General features: G+C 38.3%; 2 protein-coding genes across 5 annotated transcripts in view; both read left to right on the top strand.

Annotated features, from left to right (window-relative positions):
• The first annotated feature begins 378 nt into the window (after positions 1 to 378).
• Positions 379 to 3,811, top strand: LOC113527546 (sulfotransferase 2B1). Its single transcript, XM_026915475.3, has 6 exons — positions 379 to 818; positions 1,353 to 1,564; positions 2,043 to 2,169; positions 2,550 to 2,644; positions 2,799 to 2,979; positions 3,133 to 3,811. The coding sequence occupies exons 1-6, from the start codon at positions 680 to 682 to the stop codon at positions 3,240 to 3,242; spliced, it is 864 nt and encodes a 287-aa protein (XP_026771276.1). The 5' UTR covers positions 379 to 679; the 3' UTR covers positions 3,243 to 3,811.
• Positions 3,812 to 5,256: 1,445 nt separating this feature from the next.
• Positions 5,257 to 24,411, top strand: part of wu:fj29h11 (uncharacterized) — a 43,113-nt gene continuing 23,958 nt past the window's right edge. Inside the window, exons 1-17 of one of the 4 annotated variants that reach the window (XM_034309418.2) lie at positions 5,257 to 5,681; positions 12,259 to 12,531; positions 12,768 to 13,304; positions 13,585 to 14,024; positions 14,108 to 14,236; positions 15,592 to 15,789; positions 15,928 to 16,068; positions 16,153 to 16,413; positions 17,589 to 17,772; positions 17,967 to 18,133; positions 18,228 to 18,356; positions 19,159 to 19,334; positions 20,125 to 20,294; positions 21,438 to 21,662; positions 22,171 to 22,277; positions 23,127 to 23,318; positions 24,234 to 24,351. In XM_034309418.2, coding sequence (XP_034165309.2) covers positions 12,267 to 12,531; positions 12,768 to 13,304; positions 13,585 to 14,024; positions 14,108 to 14,236; positions 15,592 to 15,789; positions 15,928 to 16,068; positions 16,153 to 16,413; positions 17,589 to 17,772; positions 17,967 to 18,133; positions 18,228 to 18,356; positions 19,159 to 19,334; positions 20,125 to 20,294; positions 21,438 to 21,662; positions 22,171 to 22,277; positions 23,127 to 23,318; positions 24,234 to 24,351 — 3,439 coding nt within the window. In that variant the 5' untranslated portion in view covers positions 5,257 to 5,681; positions 12,259 to 12,266. Of the gene's footprint in view, positions 5,682 to 8,215; positions 9,181 to 12,258; positions 12,532 to 12,767; positions 13,305 to 13,584; positions 14,025 to 14,107; positions 14,237 to 15,591; positions 15,790 to 15,927; positions 16,069 to 16,152; positions 16,414 to 17,588; positions 17,773 to 17,966; positions 18,134 to 18,227; positions 18,357 to 19,158; positions 19,335 to 20,124; positions 20,295 to 21,437; positions 21,663 to 22,170; positions 22,278 to 23,126; positions 23,319 to 24,233; positions 24,352 to 24,411 lie in introns of those variants that run through there. The other 3 variants (XM_034309419.2, XM_053238759.1, XM_053238760.1) reach the window with 3 other exon arrangements.

Here is a 24,411-nt window from a genome sequence, read left to right on the forward strand (position 1 = left end):
CATCAGGGGCTGAAGAAGCCCCCGAAGCCCCGCCCCCTTCTAATACAATGTTGGGATGTTTACCATATTTGTCTATCATATATGTACTACCTTAAACTAGGCTTAAACATATTTATCTTCATTAATCTTGGTCAGGATGCAAAGACATGTTATTTTGTTCATTATAAACTGGAGTGAGATTTCACTCTACTCTAACAGCTGAAGTGACACTCAGTGGCTGTGTTTACATGCACATCAGATTCGGCCATTCCTAAATCCCTAGCCTACAGCCAAGCATCTATTAGCACCCACAAGTCCATGCGGATTGCGCATGCGCGTATGGCTCCTCTCAGTGGAGTTTCTGAATGTGTTAAAACAGGCATGCTACAGGGGTGGGAGTCAGAATATTGTCTTAATCTGACTCAGGTAATCATTTCGTTTACATGACTCAGTACTAATCAGAGTATTGCCAAATTCTGATTAATATCGGAATATTGATGTGCACGTGATATGTAAACGCATATGATGATTCATGGATGAAAGAGTCGACTCTTGTTGGAACTGAGCCAAATGATCCGACTCACTGAAAAGAGTCGGAAGTTAACTGGAGAAGTAAGAGACAGACTATGGGTTGAAGTTCAGTCGAAAGAGGGAGTAGGAAAAGGAGCGCAAGTCTCTGTCTCTCATCGCTTTTAGGAAAATGACAGAAGCAGATTTATATGATGAGTATAAAGGGATTTATGTGCCAAAACATCTGCACCCCCCAGAGAGTCTGAAATATTATGAGGATTTCATTTTCCGATCAGACGACGTCCTTATCGTCACCTATCCCAAATCCGGTAGGGCAATTTCCTATTCCCAGATTTTTCCCATCATTTAGGATTTAATAATTGATGTAGTTTTTGAAGGAGTTTAAAAGAGGAAACTTGCTTTAATTCCATTACAGCTAAGCTTCCAACCACTATCCTGATGCATGTTATTAATATTTGTATACATACAAATATTGTACACATGTGTTGGTTAATAGAGGCATTAATCTGGGTGCAGAGGAGCTTAGATTTCAGACAGGAATGCAGGTTGGAATGTTGAACCTGCCCAGGTGTTATAACTTGCCATAACCTTAGGATGTCCTCTACAGCGCTTCACTGTTCATACACTTGACATGAAATGAAAAAGATCCAGTTCTGAAGAACAGTATTAAATGAACTTGGAGCTCTTCTGCACCCAGCTGGACTAACATATACATTACAAGTGTTAGTACAACACTGCGGCCTTTGCCAGATGTGCAGCATTAGTCTCGTTTCCAACTGATCTGTGTCATTGGGGTATGATTGGTCTCAGGTTTAGAGACATGAGTTTTTTGTTCTCTGTAGGCACAACATGGATGCAGGAGATCGTTCCTCTGATCTACAGTGAGGGAGATCTCACTCCGGTGCACACTATACCAAACTGGGACCGGGTTCCATGGCTGGAAGAGCACCGGGCCAAGATGCTCAATCTGGAGCAAAAGCCCTCTCCACGCGTCTTTGCGACACACTTCCATTATGGCATGATGAACGAGTCCTATTTCAAAGTCAAGCCAAAAGTATTAGGATGCACTCTTTCAATTATGTTCTGACTAAAATGATTAGTTAGTGTGTAGCTACCTGGCCAGCAAAGCAAGTGTGTCCAGAAGCATTCGTATTCTGGCTTTCAGTACCTTATAATGTTACATTTACACATTTGGATTACAAGCAAGTGCACTTTTGACTGGAATTTACATTTCCACAATTCCCAGTCCTGTTTTTAGAAATGAAATGTGCATCATATTTACCTACTTCTATTTCAAGATAAGAACATTTTGTTTAAAAATTATGATTATATCTGCTTTGGCCTTACTGGGGTTTATAAGGTTATGAATTCTCAGTTAAAACCTTATGCTTCCATGGTCCATGGTATATGCTTGGACCATGCTGGAACACAGCCTAGCAATCCATTTAGTGACACTATCCTAGCAGGCACATTGGTCAATTTATAATTTAAGTGAACTGACAAACGGCAGCACTTCTCCAATTATTTTCCAGGTCATTTATGTAATGCGAAACCCTAAGGACGTGTTTACATCCTCCTTCCACTACTATGGAATGGCTTCATACCTGGTCAAACCTGGCACTGCTGATGAGTTTCTGGAAAAGTTTCTGAACGGCAAAAGTAAAACTATTATATCATTTTTACTTTGCATTTCTAACTTGGCTTTTATGAGGCTGTTATGCATGTAATAAAAAGCTCTAAAGGTAAAGTTTAAAATATAGGCTGTAATATGTTGCAAAATGTGACATTACAGCTTACAAGAATGATTTTAATTATATACAATAAATGATTAAACAAGATGCCGCATAATGAACATCTATTAACTCTTCGTAATTTGTAGCAGTTACTAATGAATATGCTTTAAGATTAATAATTTCATTAATAAGCCAGATGATCATTGCTGTGTATTTGTACTGTATTTCATCAGTCTGGTGTCTCTGATTTTGTGTGTTGCCTCTTGTTTTTAATTTTTTTGTCATTTCTGTGATTTCTGTCCACAGTAATGTTTGGTTCATGGTTTGACCATGTGAAGGGCTGGCTCAAGGCAAAAGACCAAGATAACATTTTCTACATTGCATATGAGGAAATGATAGAAGTAAGCTGCACATCTCATACTGCACATTATAGTTTTACAGCTTTGAACTGTGTTATAACCTCCATTTAATTTCATAATAAGACTCTATGCATGCATATTTATTGTTACACAGTAAACACTGAGATGTACTCATAATCATAAATATATGCCGCAGGACTTGAAAGGCTCCGTCACGAAAATCACCCAGTTTCTTGAAAAGCCTCTGAGCCCAGAAGTGATTGAGAAAATAGCTGAGAATTGTGTGTTCAAGAGCATGAAGCAGAACAAGATGTCCAACTATTCTCTGGTTCCAGAAGAGTTCATGAATCAAAAGAAATCTGAGTTTCTCAGGAAAGGTAAATCAAAACACATTTTGTATGTCACACTGGTTAAGAGCGTCTGCTAAATGATTCAATTTACATATAAACCTCCAACACCAAAGTCTTCGAGGAGGCTTTGAGCTTGTGGTACGACATGTAAATGCCTCTATGTTTTGTCTTTTCCTTCAGGAGTAGCTGGTGACTGGAAGAACCTTTTTACTGAGGCCCAAACCGAGAAATTTAATGCTTTTTACAAAGACAAGATGAAAGACGTCATGTTCAAATTTGTTTGGGATTGAACGAACTCATCATTAAGGAGAATGGGAGATGTGGGAGATGTGGGTGCAGTCTGTCATGATTAAGGGTGGAAAAATACAGGAAAAATTATGCTTAAGTGGAAGGAAGGGCATTATTTTTTTTTATTAAGTTCAAAACCGAGTTAAAAGTAGCACTTGAAAATCATGCCTAAAGGTAAAAAGTATACACAGTTTAAATCACTTTATGCATGCTTTAAAAGTACGAAATGATTTTATTCAAAACTAGAAGTCAGAATATAATTTTTTTATTAGCATAACTCTGCAAAACTAATCACATGTTTCACTATTCCAACTTTTGGACATTTTTCATGAGATGAGATTGTTATTCTTTTTTTTTTTATTATAATTCATGACCATTTTTTTATGAAAAAAGTAATGGCACAGTTACACTTATAAGCTTACTTATAATTTTAGTTTCCACTTATGGTAGTGAAAAAGACTGTTTTTCTGCATATCTATTCATTGAATAGCTATGGAATTTCTATGATGATTGATCTTTTTACTACAAAATATTAATAAACGAATAAAGGAACAAATAAAGAAAACAAGCATATCACACCTTCTTTACTCAGCATTAATATCTTGACATACTGAGGGGGCTCACATCCATATAATTATTCATCCATATTATTAAGTCTATTAATTTGAAGGGAAAAAATATAGTAACATTAAAACATACCTATATGTTAGTTTGCATTTATTTTTTCATCCCAACACCTTTTTAAACTGTGGCCACACTTATGCTAATTATCTTGTTCCCCTGAATTACTAAGTCATGGGCTTGAATTAGTTATCTTGTTTGGAGATCTTAATGATCTTATTAAGTTGTGGCCATGAATTATTTTTATTAAAAAGGGATGTCAGTGACGGGTCTCAGTAAACACAACTTTTGACAACTTTTGTTGAATAGATGAAAACTATCACAGTATGTTTTAAAGAAATTAATTAAATACAATAAATATAAAAGAAGAGTAGGCTAGCCTGTGTACATACATGCCTTCCAGTAGCAACAGTATCTTAAAATGATGACTTGTTATATCATAATTATGACTTAATATTTCAAAATTATGATTTCTTGTCTCATATAGTAACTCAAAATTGAGTTGTTATATCATTATGACTTTTCGGTCCCTGGAGGACTAATGGTTAGGCCACAGTGCTCTCATCGCTGAGGCCTGGGTTTGAACCCCAGCCACTGGGGTTGGATAAGACAGTGCATTTTCAGTGCCAGTCCCAGTCCCGGATGAAACTGGGGAGGGTTCTGTCACGAAGGGCATCCGGTGTAAAAAATGTAGCAAATCAAAATATGTGGACCAGTGATCCGCTGTGGCGACCCCGGACGGGATCAGCTGAAAGAAGAACATAACTACAACATATCGTTATGACTTTTCATCTCATAATTATGAAAAATTAGTCTGAAATTATGACTTATCTCATAATTATGACAAAGTATCTCGAAATGACGATGTCATACATATGACTGTTTATCTCATAATTTTGAAAAATTATTCTGAAATTACGACTTGTTATGTCACAATTATGACTTAAAGTATCTCAAAATTACGAAATCATTCTTATGGCTTTTAATCTCATAATTATGATATATTATTCTGAAATTATGAGGTGTTATGTCATAATAACAAATTGTGACTTCATACTTATGACTCAAAGTATCTCGAAATGATGACGTCATACGTATATGACTTTTGACTTTATCTCGTAATTATGACTTACTGTTTCAGAATTATGAGATAAGATCTCACAGTCCTGACTTGCTTACTCATAATTTTGAGTATCTGGGATTTATTTATTTATTTTTTAAGTACACATCCAGCCAGGCCTCTTATAGAAAGCTCAGGCTACACCCCTGCTCAGGGAGCCAGTACTGCACTCAGCTGGATCTCGCATTGCTTACAGTGTACAGTAAACTGACTCCAATACTGTAGGGGGCAGCAGCGCGTGGTGGAGCTGCGCCATGTGCCTTTTCTCCTGCAGGATCAGCGTGTGATGTGTGCGGAGGATGCAGATGAGCTCGGTGCAGGCTGTGAGAGCAGCTTCAACGGAACAAAGCCGGCTGGAGGGTGAAGTTTAGCACACAGTGTTTTATTACAATGCTGGAAAACTGTCTGTTTGCGTTGATCTGCATGAGGAAATGTTTATTTATTTACCTGAATACACACAGTCCAACTTCCCCAGCCAGAGATCTTCAGGATTTCAGTCTATTAATCCATCACACACTCCCTGAACAATGAGGACTGTCCCAGAGCCTGTTCACAGAAGTGAGAGAGAAAGTGCTGAGCTGCAGTTCACACTCACAGTAAGGGCTGTGAGAACAGCAGTGATCAGAAGCATTAGGATACAGACGCTTGGCATCTTCCTCTTCACATGGACGTGTGACTTCTTACCATGCAACAACATCAGGTACACTACAGTACTGGTCCAGGACCAGAGCCTCCCTTATCCTGTTCAGTGTAGTCCTGTACAACATATCTACTGTATCTCATTCATTCATCTTAAGTGAACACTTTGTCCTGGTCAGAGTGGCCGTGAATCTGGAGTCTATCCTGGATGCTGGGCGTGAGGCAGGAATACACCCTGGATGGGATTCCAGTTCATCACACTGCATCATGCCCACCCACACATACACACGTACACACACTTATTCACACCTGGCGCGATTATTGTACGAATCCACCGCCTGGCGTGTTGTTTGGAGGTGTGAAAAAGACCAGAGAACCTGAAGGAAACCTCCAGGGAGAACATGTAAAACTCATGCACTGACAGTAACCTGAAGTCAGGATCAAACCTGCGACTCTGGAGCTGTGAGGTGGGAACGCTACCCGTTACACCATCATGCAGCCTCTACTGTAACTGATTACACATAATCCCGGTTTGTCAGGGGCACCTCAGGATCGAACTCATTTGAAAGATGACAGAAGCATGCTGGTCAAACTCTGTGTAACCATTACACACAGCAGTAAAGCTCTTTAAATTGTTAAAAATATCTCCAGACTTAATGAAGGCAAGTCAGTTTCTGGATACTCTTCAACCACAAATATCGCACAGACAAAATAACTACCTTAATGTTTAAAAAAAACATGAAATCCTCTAATAGCCACTGAAAAGAAAACACTAGTTACATATGGAGCTGTGGTTGTAGGAACACACCTCCACCTCCAAAATCAAATACACTAATGCATATTAAACTCCAAATCTTCTTACTTGCAAGTCTATACACTACCATAAATACTTTTTTAGAATTCAAACAGACTTTTCTGTCCTCGCTGCCCAGCTATCCACAGACGTTTACGAGGTACTGAATACTGCACGTTAGAATATTGTTGGTCCTCCGTTATGTTGTACTTGATAGAAGAACCGTCGCAATGATATAATTTTAGCTGGAGATTAAATGTATGCAGAACTGCACTTTCACTGGCTTTTCTGTTGATCTTAGGCCACAATTATAAGAGTCCTAATAGTGTAAAAATTCACATTAGTGCTAATTAAGAGCAATTAATCCACAATAAATAAGTACAGTAAGTAAATGAAAATAAAAATCTGTTCATTATAATTAAATCTGACACATGTAATGACTGAAACACATAAAACTTTGGCTACTGAAGGCAAAAATGAGCCAATTATAACATATTATGGCAAAAAAAAGATCGCATCTTGTCAACGTTTATCATTAAGGAGCTAGGTTATAACTCAGTATAACTAAATATTACTATGCTACACATCGAAACGGTTTCAACTAGTTTATCTTTAAGCTTTTAGATAATATTTTGACAAAGAATATGATTTAGTTATGATGGTGCAGATTTTGATTATATCAAAGAACATCTTTATTCGCTGACATGGTCGGTTTGAATTCTTGTTATTTATGTGAAAAGACATGACTGTGTAATCTACCTGTTAATCCTGATCAGCTATAATTATGAGTTTAGCCTTGATGGTAGAACAGTAATGCCTTAAAGCAGGGGCTCTCAAAAGGTTTTACAGCCAGGGAGCCCTTTAATTATAAAATAAATTCCATGGACCCCTCAGTACCGATTTATTAACATCCACCAATCCAATTTTTTAAACGCAAACTAAATTATTAAATATGTACAATAATACAGTGTGTCCCAAAAGTCTCCATACTGTATATACGGTGACTGTGTAGCCAGCACCACGTCAGTTATGCGTTCGTCAGTGGATGTTCATGGACGTCCACTTCTCGATTGGTCTGCAACACTTCCAGTCTTTTTGATTTTGTTAATGGGTTTGGCAACAGTTAGGTGTGTGATGTGCTTGCCGTGTGTCCTGTTAAAGTCCATCGCAACCTTGTGAGAGCTTCCTGATCCAGCCATGGGAATGATTTCAATGTGTTCTTCTTTTGTCACAGGCATTCTTAAAGGCTATCTGAAAAAAAAAAATAATATAAACTAAGTATGAAATATTTTGGAAGACATTCAGTTAAAAATGTTAATTACCTCTATGTATGGAGACTTTTGGGACACCCTGTATTTTGGCTTTTTATAGAAAGCTTTTTATTTCTTCACTTTCCACCGTCAGAAGAAATTAGGTCCAATTTGATATTATTGATAGCCTTACTTGTTTTTTGAGTTTTGTATTAAACCAGTTCAATTCTAGTGATCACTCAAATAGGCCAATAAGTATAAGAATTCAATGATAAATATAATAGATTTGATAATGGTGGTTGTGATTTTTACCATTGCAACAAAATAATAATAATAAAAAGCAGACCCCTCCTGGTCATGCTTCAGAGACTCCACTATGAGAAAAGCTGGTTTAAGGCACACTAGTGATTTTAGACACGAGTACTAGAGTATAGCTTTCATTTTACTGAAACTGAAAGTGCACTGCCTTGAGAAGGAGACCAATTCCATACAAACTGGAACTTAAATGGACTATTGCGTACATATTGCTTAAGTACTTCCAATATTATGAAACCACTAAAGTAGTTCATGTGATCTCAATAGAAATATACCTGAAACCTGGAAGACCCCAGAGTTTGTTAGGGAAAGAGTTTGTTATCTAAAAGAAACAGACCATGGAGCTATCAAAAAGTCTTGGAAAAGTATCAAGCAGAGATTGGTTCTAAAAATAAAATAGCCCAATCTCTTAACATCCCACACAGCACCATTTAATACATTATTAAAACATGGAAAGAATATGGCACAATCGTAATTCTAGAGGAGGCATCTGCCAAAAGTCAGTGACTGGGTCAGGAGGGCGTTAGTCAGACGAGTAACCAAGAGGCCAAGGGTGACTCTGAGGGAAGTGTAATGCTACAAAATGTGAAAAAGTTCAGAGGGTATGTATTCTTATGTAAAGCACTGTATCAGTAGTTTGCATAACTAGGGAAGCAGTGACGGAATGGTGCAGGTTTTAGATGCCACACCAGGTTTGACAGGATTGTATTTTAGGAAGTGGGAGTGTTCAGCTGTAGCTGTTGAGTAACCCGACTCTGAGGAGGCTCGGTCACGTGACTTCCCCGGCAGCACAGAGCGATTAGATCAGCTGAGAGCCAGAGCAGGAAAATGAAACTTAAAGCTCAATCTGCTTTTCTACACCCTCTGTGCATCCTGCTTGCGAACATGCTCACATCTATGCTTTTGAATAGAAAACCAGCAAAATCTAACAAAAATGCCTTTTTTTTTTTTTAATTGACTGATATTTTAGGGTTTTGATGTGCATTCTTCATTTCTCTGAAAATGAAAGTTAAGGGCCAGCTGCTATTGGACGTTGCTTTCTGTTTCCTATTACCATGATGCACAAGAAACTTCTTATTGGCTGTCTGTGTGCATGACTGTGTATGTGCTTGCTGACGAAGGTGGAGTGCTATAAAACAACAACAGGCATATTTATCCTCAGTTGTTAGGCTTCGACTTGTCACAGTGACTGCTCTCCTATGGTAAGACTGATGTTATATTTTATATTTGATGGGTCTTTATACTTTATACATTTGGATTTGTAATTTTGGATTTTATTTACCCATTACTAACTATACTCTGACACTATACTATGACATGAAATTTTGCTTTGTTCTTTGCTTTTTTGTTTTTTCTTCATTGTTCATGAGAATCTTGACATCCTAAAAGAACTTGTATATTGGTTTGTTTTATCATTGTGGGTTAACAAGTAGCTTGTGTTCAGCTTTTAAAATGCTTCTCATCAATACTTGACTCCAAGCCAACAAGTTCACTTGAATCTTGTTTACTTATCTGCTTAACCCTTTAATGGGCAACAATATCAAAACACTAAAAACAGAACATTATTTAATTACTGCCTTTTTTTTTTTTTTTTTTTTTTTTAGCACATTAGGGTATGCATGGGTAATAATGTGTATTTAGTAGTATATACAGTGCCCTCCATTAATATTGGCACCCTTGGTAAATATGAGCAAACAAGTTTGTGAAAAATTGTTTAACCTTTTGATCTTTTGTTCAAAAAATTCACAAAAATACTCTGCTCTCATGGATATCAAACAACTGCAAACACAACACAGGTTCATCCAAAACAAACTTTGTTAAATATATGTGTGGCACAATTATTGGCACCCCTATGAATTCATATTAGAAAAATATATCTGAAGTATATTCCCATTGATATTTTACATTTTGTAGTACACCTGGGTGACTAGGAACAGGAAATTGTTCAACCATGACTTCCATGGGGTATAGATATGAGGTATACAGGCCAAATTCCCTTAGTCATTCATAACAATGGGTAAGACCAAGGAATATAGCTGTGATATGTGGCAAAAGGTTGTTGAGCATCATAAAATGGGAAGTGGCTATAGGAAAATAGCAAAAGCATTGAAAATGCCCATTTCCACCATCAGGGCAATAATTAAGAAGCTCCAGTCAACTGGAAATGTTATGACTCAACCTGGAAGAGGACGTGTGTCTATATTGTCTCAACGCACTGTGAAGAGGATGGTTCGACTAAAAGGGTGCCAATAATTGTGTCAGACATATTTAACAAAGATTTTGTTTTGGATAAGCCTGTGTTGTGTTTGCAATTGTTTGATATCCATGAGAGCAGAGTGTTTTTGTGAATTTTTTGAACAAAAGATCAAAAGGTTAAACAATTAAAGACAAATTTTCACAGCCTTCTTTGCTCATATTTACCAAGGGTGCCAATATTAGTGGCGGGAACTGTATGTTCAGTATATATTTTTATCAAATTAATATTTTTGGCATTGCTTGTTAAAAATTTAGAAACTGCTTAAAAGCATTTTTAAAACGTTTTAAAAAATGATTAGGCCTCATTTATCAATCTTATCAAGTTTCGGAAACACTGATGATCTTTGCACTCGCGCATGTTTGTGGATAAATTCCAGTCACCTGGAAATTACCAGGCATTGGAGTTTGGTAACACACAGAAAACTCTATGAAAGGCAAAGCTTGCAGAACTGATATGACTAGTAAACAACAAAAAAGACTTTCTCAGAGGTAGAAGTAGAATAAAAATATATCATTTAACAGAGTAACAGCACCCGAAAGGCCAAAATCTGGAGCCGAATTACAGAAAAGGTGAATTTAATGTGAAATAAGCGAGGTAAAAAGAAAATAGTTTGACCTGAAAATGGAGAAAAATATACATCCAAGGTACTCAAGTGATCGTGGACACCAAGCACATCACATCATACAGGGAAACTGTTTTTTTTTTTTTTTTTCAATTCATAGCATCTCAGTGATACACTAATGTGTCCACCTCAATACCATGCTGGAAAAGCAAGAGGGTGTGGTTTATATACATATATACAGCACACTGCAGAGTGAGACATACCAGATCAGTCACTTATCAGCCACTTATCAGTAAGTGAAGATGCCATTGTAAACAATACCGAATTATATGTTGAGCTATTGCAGCCCGTCTTCCTTTCATACAGTGCCATTACTTCTTAGTTGAATGACTAGTCTTATTTGTCATAATGTATGAAATTAACTCGTCTGGCTGTAATTTTTTTAATGTTTAATCATTCTTTAGTTAATGTTATTTAACAGAAAATGAATGGGTTTCACAAATTTTCTATTAAATTTGTATATATAGTTGAAATACATAAGCTATTTAAACTTGACAGCATAATTTTTATATAAAAGTGTAGCAATCCATATAAATGGTATGATTTGAAACCGATCAGCCTAGTTTACATTAGTTAGTCTTCTGATATGTAAATTTACACACAGTCAGGAGCACGAGTAGGATACAAATGTTTTTCTGAATTTACAGGATTTTTATGAATACCAACATTCATGCGTAAATGCTCCTACCAACCATTTACAAATAAATCCATTCATATCCAGCTTGACAAATGAGGCCCAATGTTTTGATCAAATCACGTTTTTCATACTTTACAACATTGATGTTTGTAATAGCTTAAATGTCATCTTTAGATTAATATTGATTTTTGTACAGTACAGGACTCAAAGGCTTATACAGCCCCAATTGTGATCATTCCTTTTTTATTTATTTATTTATTTATTTATTTTTAAAACTATTTGGGAAATGAATCCCCAGCGATACAGACATTTTATATCAGACTATTCAAACTATGAACATGGAATTCATTATTTTTTAATACAATCGTATCATCTTTAAAATCATTATTTTCATAAAATAGTTTCTTTAAAATATTGGAAACGTATTTTTTTAAAAATCAACATTTACTGCCTTGTTGTTGTATGCCTCTTGTTGTTTTCGATGAAGATGATGTATTGATGCCAGGGTGCTGATATCAAATCACATGACATGCGAACTTGAGGCAGCCCACTCTTCAATGTTTCCCAAAATGAAACCCACCCAATCACTGCTCCTCCTCAGAGCCTGATAAATGTTTGTATCTCCCATGATCTATAACCCTTAAGGCTTAAAAAGCGTGGAAATGTAAGGTTTTCTAAAGTACTCTCCTGTAGTAATAATCCTGGGAGTTGTAGTTCTATATTTTGGTTTCTCTTCTGCCGCTTAATGATGTTATTATTTGCAGATGAAGAAATGGTTAAAATCAGTAAGAAGGTCGTACGGCTCGTAGAAGGTCATCCTGAAGGAATCCCGCTCTCGGAGCTGGCTGTGTTCTACAGTCAGAAGTATCATCGTAACCTGAACGTGTCAGATGTTGGCTTCTCCAACATCGCTGATTTCATTGCCTCTTTGACTGAGCACCTGGTGGTAGAGAATGGGACAGTTTTCCACAGGAAGCACGTACCCCAGACCCAGGACGCTGAAAAAGACGTCGCAGTGGCTCAAAGCTGCCCACAAGGTATTTTCCTCTTCCTTCAGTCAGACTAAAAGGTTCAGCCAGGGAGCATTAATGCAATTTAAACAGTTCTACTATTCCCATCTCCTGCCCAGTGTTCCAGGATAGGCTCCAGTTCTTCATATACTGTATTATATTTGTTTAATAAGTTGTGTTTAATTCATGACTTAAACATAGCATTTTTGCTGGTGTGTGTAATATGAGTTTGTCACTGCTGCTTTATGCTTTTCAAAATGCAGACAAGGACAGAACATCACAGGAAGTAGTGGAATTGGTTCAGGAGCACCCAGAAGGCATCCCTCTCAAGCAGCTAGCTGTGTTCTACAGAACTTGCTACAAGCGAAAGCTGGTTGTTTCAAACCTAGGCTTCACTTCAGTCACCGGTTTTGTCAATTCCCTGTCAAAGGATTTGCTAGTGGAAAATGGGACCATCTTCCACAAGATGCACAGAGTTACTCCTGGGCCACCAGAACCACTGAATGAAACCCCTCCCGCAGTAAAGAGTAGCTCTGGAATATCCTTTGGTGCTGCGCCAAAGCGAAAGGAAGGTGAGATGACCCAAGAAGAGCTGCTTGAGAAGGTTAAGGAGGTTATCAGAGTCTACCCAGCTGCTGCAACCTCCATTACACAGCTGCTGAATGGCTACTTCCTGCATTTTGGGTCTATACTCCCACTGGGCCTGTACATGTCACTATACGACAGTCAGACCAGCACACAGCAGGCAACTTTTGGCCAAGCACAGGTTATTGCAGAACAGGAGACAGAAAGCCCTGCTAGTACGTAATGTCAACATAATTCTGATGAATTTTGACAAACAAACAGTGCAGAGTGGCTTAAAAGTTCTCATTTGCATGCTTCTAGTTGGTATCTAATTCATTTAATTTATATTTATTTTTATTTTCATCTCATCTATATACAGGGATACAGTAGGATTGATTAGTATGAATGCAGGACCATGGTAAAAATGTTCAAAGCTGTGCAAATTGAATTGAACATGAATTTGAACATGAACTATTCACTCAGTCCCGTGTTCTTCTTTGCTTTTTCACTCAACAGCATCAGTAAAGATGCTCACGACGCCTACTGCAAGCCCACAGCGTGCTCCGGTGGCGCACCGGGTGACTGAAGAAGTGGTACGTTCCAAGAGCGGCTCTCCTGTGTGGCAGCTTGCTGCTACTCCACCGCCTGCAGATTCCAGTCTCATATCGTTGACTGACTTCCCAGCTCTCGGTACCAGACAATCCAGAGCTGGGGAGAGGAGAATGAGAGATGGCCAAGAGGGAAGCAACCTGGTGTTCCGTGATGCCCACCATGCCCAGCTGAGAGAAGTGCACGGAGATAACGTTCGTGCAGTAGAGGCCTTGGAGGCGGCGAACGAGAAGAGGGAGACTGTGGATCGGCGCAACAAGAGGCCGAGTCAAGACGAGGTGAACAGCCTCGCTGAGGATGCCATCCGAGACATCGCCACTGAGGGGGAACACGTCACATTGGAGAAGGTTTGAGTCTTCATGAATCTGGACCAAAGCATGTTCTTGATCTGTGAATGGCAGGTTTTTTTAATAATATTTTGGTTTTATAGGTGATAAAAAAAGTGTGCATGCTTCTGCAAGTGCCGTCCTTGAATGCAGTGGGTGTCAGATCTTATTGGCAGCTGCCTGCTCTGAGGGAACTGGAGCGCACTGTTAAAGAGATCAACCTCTTCATTCAGGTGAGAAGCTTGAAACAATCTGTGTTTATATTACACGTAAGTGTTCAGATGACTCCTTTACATATACATGAATAGTTATAATTACCAATTAATTAGTGTGCGAGAATGACTTCAGATTGATTTCCTATACAACAGTCTTTAATGCTTTAAAATGTGGCACTCTTTGGCACCTCTTGTATTTAGGTAAAATAGCTAAAATGTGTGGTGGCCTGAGGAAGCCCTTCACATGGTGAAATTTGGACATTCCTACTATTTATAGTTCTGAATCTTTTCAGAGGCTTTCCTGAACCGAAATATGTTACTCTTTGTCGTGAAAAATGGCAAGATTTTAAAAATAAATAAAGACATTTCCATTAGGTGGAGTTGGTGAAATATATTTATGGTTTCATAATAAACCATCACTTTATTTGGACTGTCTTTAGGCACTAAGGACAGTCAGCAAAACATTTATATATCTATTATGTTGTTGATTTACATTCAAAACTGGGTGTATCTTGCTGATTGTAAAGTCAAGTGTTTTGTTCTATCTATTGTTGTCTAAATAGCACTGTCTCTCTCTATCTGTCTATCTATCTGTATATATATATATATATATATATATATATATACGATATTGTGCAAAGGTCTTAGGGTTAAAAGATGCCTTCAAAAATAAAGAAATTAAATGTTTCCACATTAAAAAAAAACTATAAAGAGCAGTAAACAGTAATAAATGAAACAAAGCCAATATTTGGTGTGATGATCCTTCACTTAAAAAAAAACAGTAGTCTCAGGTACAGTGTGTGCAGTTTTATAAGGAAATGAGCTGTAAGTGTTACTGAGCATCGTGCAGAAGCAGCCACAGTTCTTCTGGAGACTTTGACTGTCACACTCGCTTCTTATTTCTGCAGCGAAACCCAGCAGCCTTCATTATGTTTTTTGTCTGAAAAGTGTCTCTTATGTAATCTTCTGCTTTCTTTACTGACATACAAACATTTTTCTGTAACGTTTAATTTTGTGCTGGAAAACTAATGTTTTTGTACTGAGTCAATAATGTAGAATTCATAAAATACAAATCTTTAACAAAGTTTGTTAAAAAAAAAAAAATAGCCTGCCTAAGACTTTTGCACAGCACTGTGTATATATATATAAATATATATATTTATGCATATATACATATACACACACACTATTTGTTACAGATCTTGGATACTGATAAATATTAGACATAATTATTATACATATTAGAATAATAGACACATGGATCTGATATACATATAAATGTTTATGTCAATACACAGATCTTATTTAATTCTGTTCTACTGCATGCTTTTTGTGTGTGACCAATTTTGTGTATTTTATCTGCACACTGTCAGTCGATAGAGGCGATCTGTTCCATGTGCACTCTCTATGAGCTGGGTCAGGCTATTGCTGGCATCAAAAACAAGAAGCGATTTGAAGAGCTCCACCTAGGCCCGCTCTGTAAAATCCCAATTGTTCATCGGCTGTTCACAATAAACAGCAACACCAAAGATGAAGATATACACCAGATCGAGACTGTGGATCTTCTTAGGGTGAGGACTTTTATCATATGCATCATGTTTGGTTTCTTTGTTTGGATTTGTATATGTGTATATGTGTATATTGCCAGCCTGTAGCAAAAAAAAAAAGGCAAGCACACTTGATCCTTTTTATGCTTAATCTTTCTGTAGAGTCTTCGTAACTTCAGGAGAAAGCAGAGCAAGCATAAGGTAGACCTTGCCGAGTTCATGCAGTACCTTGCAGACCAGTACAGCTGCAGTTCACCGTATGAACTTGGGGTCCGGATCCAGAGTGTTGGGCTGCCCATTTCGGTAAGGCAGTGAGGCAGCACGTGTGCACCCAGAATCAATGATTGGTGTCCACTTTCAATCTTTCTCCTCTCGTTTGGCTTTCAGACACTGTCGAAGGCATATGCGTGTGAGAACGCTTGCTTGGAGAGAGCCAGAGAGACCATTCAGAAGGAGATTGAGGAGGAGGTAGAGACCAGGCTGTGGAAGATTAAAAAGAGTTTACTGGACCCGGCACAGGGAGCGCCGCTCTACTCCTCCACTGGCAGCCTGGAGCTCAGGAAGAAATACGCCAGCTTGACCGCTGCCGAGGCCGTCCTTGAGATCTTCACTAACTCTGCGGGCATCTTCAATCAAAGGATGACCAAGGTGAATAGGTTTAGGTTTAGATACATGGCCAGTTTTTCAGATCTGTAGTTAGTCTTGCTGTGGACTAAAAGGTTTTTTCAATAGAGACTTTTCTTTAAGTTGAATTCAAGTGGAGGAAACCGCATATGGCTAATGTTGCTCCATACAGTTCTAAGTCCCGTAGCATTGAAGCTCGTTCTCTGTTATCACTGCTCACTCTGAAATATGACACTCTCATCCAAATGAGTTCTCTTAGTGTGTTTTTCATAATGTTTTAATTGCTTATTCATGGGAGTTCCATATTGTCTTAATCTGGTGCAGTTATCTGTCATATTTCAACTTGCTCTTGGAATCTGATATGAGGATATGAGGATGATAAAGTTCACGTTGCCCTTTTATGTTATAGGAGCTTGTTTGACCTTTGGGTAATTTCTGCTGATACGTGAATGGTGGAAATGTTTGTGTTCAATACAGTAGTAAATGAATACAGGAATAAATGAGATGCTCCTCTTATGTTTCCACATAACATGGCAAGAAAATCAGGATAGTCATGGTACCAGTTCCACACACACTACCAGGTCAGTGTCACTGCTGTGGTTAGAATGATCCACCGCCCAAACTGTGTCTTGCCAGTGGTCCTTTTACTACTGAGGGACAAGGTAGAGGGAGGCGACAGATGGCTTGCTGTCTGGAATTATATACGGTACTTTGCATAAGTATTCAGCCCCCCTGAGTCATGGTTGTGCCATAATGTTTCCATTTTTAATAATGGATTTAATGGTGTTCTGCAGGATATTTTTTTATAATCAAATCCAGCTTATGGACTTCTTTTGATAGCTCAGTGGTCTTTCTTGTGCTGTTTTTTTTTTAGATATGTTATCTAACAAATTCTGTGGTTTTCCAGGAATAGGTGTATTAATATTAAGATCACGTGGCACTTTATTTGCACTCAAGTGGACTCCAAGCAACTGATTATGTGACTTTTGATGGCAGCTTGTTGCTCCCCACTTCAATATTATAGGGTAGATTCATGACACAAAATCCCAAATAAGTCCATTTTAGTTCCAATTTGTACAGTAACACTACACAATGTGGACAAGGGGGTAAATACTTATGCAAGCCAATGTAGTTACAAAGTGGACCTGTATGTTAAGTTTATCTGAACCATGTGCTATAATCTGTGTCTGCATTTGCAGCGAGTTCAGGACTTCCTCATGTACGTGTCGGGAGACAGGCTGGCTCGGACCTTGTTTCAGCTGGCTATCTGCGGTGGCTCCCTGGCCATCCCAAATGACCTAGCTCCAAAGGAGAAACCCCAAAAACAAGTCCAGGAACAGAAAGCATCTGAGAAGAAGTCAACTGAGATGCCCCCTACTGAAGGTGCCTTTCTTTAATTTTAGTGATAAGTTGACTATCACATGGTCCTCATAGTCCTGATGATCCTGTGTGTATATGGTACATTCGAGTCCTCTCCTTTTTTTTTTTTTTTTTTTTAAATGCATGAGTGATTTCGTACCTAGCTCTGAACTAAACTGAACTAAAACTTTGTTTGCTTTGGGAATGTGTGGCCACAGATGCTGTGAAGCAGTACTTCCAGGACTGTGTATCCAGAGTCATGGGCACAGTGACTCTGCCATATCTCAACCGGCTGGAGAAGAAAATGGCCGAGCATTTCAAGTTCAAGGAGTTTGGCCAGCTACATCAGGGCTCCTTCCTTGAGTTCCTGGTCAAAAACATGCAGGTCTGTCCAAACCATCGCTTGAGATTGAGATATAAGATACAAGAGACGTTGACGTTGACCTGTAATGATTGACCCAATCTATATTTGTGTGCAGATTCTACAGGATGCTGCAGGAGGCGCTGTGGCTATTGGCAACCAGGATGTTCGAGCGTACGGCTTCAGACCCAGCCAACAAGACGTGTATGAGTTTATTAAGCAATGCGGAGAAGCAGATCCTTCACAGGTAAGTCCTCTACACACATCTGGTTATGCACTCAGTCTACTCAGCCCATCTCTTTTGATTGGATGTCAATACTATGGTGATTAACACAATATTGTAGTTAAACTTCATCTCAGTTATTAGCAAGAGAAAAAACAAACCTTACAGAAAAATAGTTTTACCTCTTTGGGAAAAAAATCTGAACAGAATCCATCTAATTAAATTATAAATGTAATAGTCTGATTAAATTTATGAATGTAAAATTTTAAATTTATAGCTGGATTTCTGTAAAGCTGCTTTGTGACAATGTCCAATGTTAAAAGCGCTATATAACTTGAATTGAATTGAATTAAAGAACTTGATCCGAGTTTAGAAAGTTTCATATTGCTTCATAAAGTTTCATTAAAAATTCGTAATATTTGACTATACCAGGGTGTCCCATATGTCCAGCATCATGGGGCTATTGTATATTTGTACATTTTTACAGACCACAGTGTATCTGAGCAAGGAAGAACAAATGGAAAGAATGGTACTCATAGGAACATGTTGTTCTCTTTGACTGAAAATGAAAGGTTTTGCTTTTCTGTAAATAAAAGCTCTTTTTTTTGCCATTTTTATAAATTTTCTGCTGTGATGCTGGACTTATGGGACACATTGTACATTTAAAATGTGACTTACAGCCAGGACAAAATGTAGATGTTAAGAAAGACATTGAGTTCTCTTTGATGCAAACTCTGTATCATGGTAAACAAGATACATAAAGTATACAGACGAAGTCTTCAGTGTAACACACAAGTCTTCTTCTTGTATTGCTGTGTTTGAGCAGCTGCCCTTTATCGAGGCTGCTCTCAGGAGTCACTACAGGGTTCATGACAGTCGAGAGCTTGGCTACGGAAAACTTCGCACACTGGCAGACTTCGCCAAGCGCCAGAAGGAGATGTGTGACGGGGCCAGTTCCAGTGTCGTGCGCTACGAATGCCCTCTGCTCCCTAAAGAACCAGAGTGAGCCTCCTCTCTCCCTCTCTCTCTCTCTCTCTCTCTCTCTCTCTCTCTGTCATGCAGACACATGCGCACACACGCACACATAGTGTACACTGTGTTATTAGATATTAGACTTTATTTATCAGTTGTGTGTAAATGGTTTCCTAGGCAAAACTGAATTAAAAATTCCTACCAGATTTAATAAAGTTTCAGTAATGCTGATTTTCTTCCTACTCATATGTGTATGTTGATAAAAGCAAGTCACCTGTAAATTAAAAACGTCTTCAAGGCACAGCTGATTTACATTTAGGGATGCCTACAAAACTCTATAAAAGGCAAAGCTCACAGAGAGCTAAAAATGACAAAATGACAACTAAACGGAGAAAGAGGGCCTCCTAAACGTGTCTTGCGCTGAATCTTCCAGTAATGGCACTAACCACTGCAGTGTGTTAGCTCCAACAGGCATACAATAACTCTTCCTCCTGCTATATGGCAGCATTACTTTCATCCTAATTGCATAGATTGTCTTATTTCTCTTAACTTATGGATTGCGTTCATTCAAGTCATGAATATGAAATGACATATTCGTCATTAAATTTGTGCGTGCAATTGAAATAAATAAACTACTCAAACATCGTAGTGTAATCCCTATTTGAAATTGCAGTAACTGCAATTAGTAGGCCAATTATACAGTTAGAAGCCTATCGATCAAGGTTCTCATTAGTTGTGAATTGGCTTGGAGAAAACGTTGATTTAACATCCTTTACATCTGTGCTGATCCATATAAATGTATCATGTTTCTGTGTCTCAGGGACATGCTGGTGGAGACGGTGGGCTTGCTGGGGGACGTGAGCCGGGAGCAGGCACTGGCGAGTCTCCTCTCTGCTCCACTGCTGGAGGACTTGGCTGAATGGAGCCAGTGGGAGCTGGTCTTTCAGCCCAATCATGGACCACTCAAACACTTCGTTGACAAATATTGCAGTACGTCACCAAAGCTACATGAGCGAGAGACAATCTATAACAGTGCTTTTTATTACATGTCTTTGTTGATTTGTCCCGGTCATTGTCTCTTGGACTTGCAGCTGAAGTATACTGTAACTGGTTAGACGAGTCCTTAGAGGAAAGATCAAGTGAACGGTTTAGTTGTAGACTTGAGAAGCAGAAGTTACCTAGATGTGACGTAATTTATTTAGCAAAACGGCAGGAAAATGGCAGACAATGATATTACTGTATCTGTACGGTGGTCTGACATGCGCCATCAGATAACACTGTGGCTGAATTCTGGAAAACAGCTAATAATAATAATAATAATAGTATATTTCTGCTAATAATATTCTTTGAGAATATTACTACTTTAAGAAAACATACTGTGGGGTCCAAAACTCTGGAGATCACACCGACAATCTGGGATTTTTTTTTCCATTTAAAATTGGAAATAACCAGAAGTTTTTAGAATTTTGAAATATTTAAAACAAAGATATTTAATATTCAAGATTCTGCGCTATTTCTAGGTCCTTATTTAAATGTAAATAAATTTGTAAAATTGATCATGTTAACTGCTTTGTACAAAAGGTCAGATTTTCCTCATGTCTAATCTCTTCTATTGAAGCATGTGTTCAGACGATACTCCGATGGAATTGATCTAAAATGGATCATAAAGTTTTGCACAAACTTGTGGAGTCCATGCCAGATCGTGTGCACACTGTCATTAAAGCAAAAAGGGGACAAAACAAATACTAAGTAACTCTGAAATTCATGTAAATATTTCCAGTGTAAACATATAATTCCTTGCAAATTTACAGATGTTACAGATGTAGAGGTAGGTGCGACGTCTTTCAGCGGAATTGTAATAAAAATTTTAAATACAGCTTTCTTCCCTTTTCGCTTTTGGAGGTAACCATATTTTAAAATTAGAACTTTTATTCTCATTGAGATACATGCAAAAGAGAAACATATTTCAGTTCAGCAAAACCTGCACTTCAGAAGAAATTGTGTGGGCAAATTGATACTGAATTTGCTTCATCCATAGTGTTCATTTCGCTTTTTTTTTCCTCACACAGTCTGGAGCAGCAACACTTTTCTCTCTCCCACTTACTTCAGATCTTTAATGTTTGTTTGAAGCAGGTAACACAGACCTGCTGGCTTTGGAGGTGTCTCCTGGAGTGCTGTTGAGGATCACCTCCATCACTGGTGATAAATTCTTCTCTGAAGCCGCCCAGGCCCTTGATCCTGCAGGCACCGCCGGTCACCTGGTGTCCATCGTGGTAGCTGATGGGATTTCAAACACTCCCACAGCACTGCTGGCCAATCACATGGAGAGTTCCCTAGCAGCAGCAGCTGCCAGAGAAGGTAGGATCTTGTGCCTGGACAGTCTCTCACTCGGCATTTAATCACCGTCACACATTTTTCCCCCATTCTGATGGTTGATGTGAACATTACCCGAAGCTGCTGGCCCGTATGTGCGTGATTTTATGCATTGCACTGCTGCCACTTGATTGGCTGATTAGATAATTGCATGAATGGGTAGGTGTACGGGTGTTCTTAATAAAGTGGTCAGTAAGTGTATAATTGGATGTATTAATTTGCATTACTTTTTTTTAATAAATCAAAATGAACTGTAAACCATTTACTGATTTAAGAAAGAACCTGACGGTAATCAGAGGGGAATCCCAGACTAGCCTGGTCTGCTTCTGCATGTACATTAAAGCACAAAGTTGTAAATTGCTTTGTAGATACTGGTCTTTTTCTCCTTGACCTCCATTTTTCCTGGATCTTTCCTCACTCTGACACACAGTGAATGAAAACAGTCATCAACTTTAATAGGAATTAATGTCCGAATCTGCTTTCTTTGACTCAGATCCATCCCTTGGCGAAGATGAATGCTCCTTCAGCACCCTGGCCAAGTTCGTGCTCGAGTGTGTAACTCGGATGCCTACAAGAATCTGCAGAGAGCTGCTGCAGCAGGTGTGGTGTTGATCCAGTGTGCACAGTTTAAAAGTGTAGAAAGGGTTTCCACAAACAGGCATTCTGGGATATTTTAACAAGTATGTACTCTTTGAGTAGCAAGATTCAGTGTAACTCAAATGAATAAGTGTTGTTCATGATAAACATAGTTATATTACTGTAAAGAAGAGCAGGACACACAGTAAGATGACTCTTTGGAAAGGAAAAAAGAGAGAAATAAACAGTAACTGATTTGTTCTCAAAATGACTTTTACCATATGTCAGTTTTCCAGTGGTGTTTCTGCGAACGTCCTATCAGACTGTTAACCTGCTAGATGCTTTTATACTTATTATACAACTGCCATGACAAAGTGTGAGGCATCACCCCTTCTCCCTGCTGGCACCCTAATTACTGTCATGAAACCGTTACATTTCACAATATAACACTACAAAAGTCTTAGGTACCCTATTTTTTTAGTACAAACTTTATTATAGATTTTTATTTTATGATTTCTACATTATCAATTCAATACAAAAACATATTAGATTTCCAAACATTAGTAAGAGACACTTTTCAGACGAAAAACCATAATGAAGGCTGCTGGGTTTGGCTGCAAAAATAAGAAGCGAGTGCGACAGTCAAAGCCTCCAGAAGAACTGTGGCTGCTTCTGCAAGATGCTCAGTAACACTTACAGCTCATTTCCTTATAAAACTGCACACACTGTACCTGAGACTTATGTTTTTGTTTTTTTTAAAGCAAATTTTTGAAGGCGTCTTTGCTCTACAGAATTTCTTTGCATGTGCCTAAGACATTTGCACAGTACTCTGTTTCAGCTTGAAATTTGGTAATTATAATCATGTGATTGTAGGTGTTTCTGGAGCCTCTCTCTCGAGTGCTTGGCCAGGCCAGGTCTAAAGCTGTCCTCCTGGAAGCAGCCAAGTCAGAGACAAGGTACCTCAACAAGCTCCATCAGCTGGGCATCCTGCTGGGCATCACTGAGTGGGTGAAGGACTTCCACACCAAGCTCATCTTACCCCCGACACCTGAGGTGCCCTCACAGGTTAGAGGAAAACTCATTATTACCCTAAACCAGTTGCTTGGGTGGTGCAGTATGATGTTGCCTTAATTATTATTGCAGTATTGGTGTCTGGAATATTCTGGAACATCCTGACCAATCTCACACTAAAATTTCTACGATGCTACAAATATAAATAACTTTACCCAAAATAATGGAGGTTAGTGTTTAAGTATGTAAGGAATACAAAATAATGCATTGTGCTGTTATAGGAAAATAATCAATACCACACTGCTTATACTGCAGCAGTTTACACATTTTATTTATTAAAATGTGCAATATTTGTATTTGTAATATATTTGTAAATATATATAATATATTTACAATGTAGTATTTATTAAATGTAATTATTTATATTTATTTATTATACGCTTTATCTATTTGGGATTACATTTCATGTTGTAGAAAGTCTACAAAATTAACTTTGTCAGGTTGCTGAGAAAGTCGTTTGTCCTGAAGAGTGTTCCGTAATGGAAAATGTAAAGAAAGAGCTTTAGTTTTGACCTGAAGACTTGACACTAGAGACTCCCTCCACAGATGTTAATGAAAAGCTCTTGCTTTACAGAAATCTTCACCATAGTGACTTGTCAATAATTATACATTTTTCTATGTTGAAAGAACCTGTTTATTATTAGGCTTAGATGGTGTGAGTGTCTGCCATACAAGTCTCTGTGAATTACTTGCTATAGGAACGCTAACATATTAAAACGAGCACATTAACATGAAGTTTGTGACCTGCCTGGCAGCCGGCACTACTATCAGAGCTGTGCTGTTATAAAAAATTCATCAATACCTTCAGAATTCACCAGCGCTGTGGTATACATTTTAATATCACTAGCTATATCCTAGCTATAGTATATTACGATGGTGATTTGAGGTTATTAATCCCCTTCCCTGCAGAACCTGCTGGCTGACTCTATGAGCGATGTATCCTCTGTGTTGAGTCTGGCTGACGGTGAGGATTTGTTGGAAGAGTCTGTGCTCAGCTCTGTCTCCAGTTCCAAAGTCTCTCAGCAGGGTGAGCGTTGCTCCAAGTGCTTCAGAGTATCTTTCATCCACTTCAGGAGAGTAGTGTTGT

Source organism: Pangasianodon hypophthalmus, chromosome 12 (assembly GCF_027358585.1).
Source record: "Pangasianodon hypophthalmus isolate fPanHyp1 chromosome 12, fPanHyp1.pri, whole genome shotgun sequence".
Lineage (NCBI taxonomy): Eukaryota > Metazoa > Chordata > Actinopteri > Siluriformes > Pangasiidae > Pangasianodon > Pangasianodon hypophthalmus.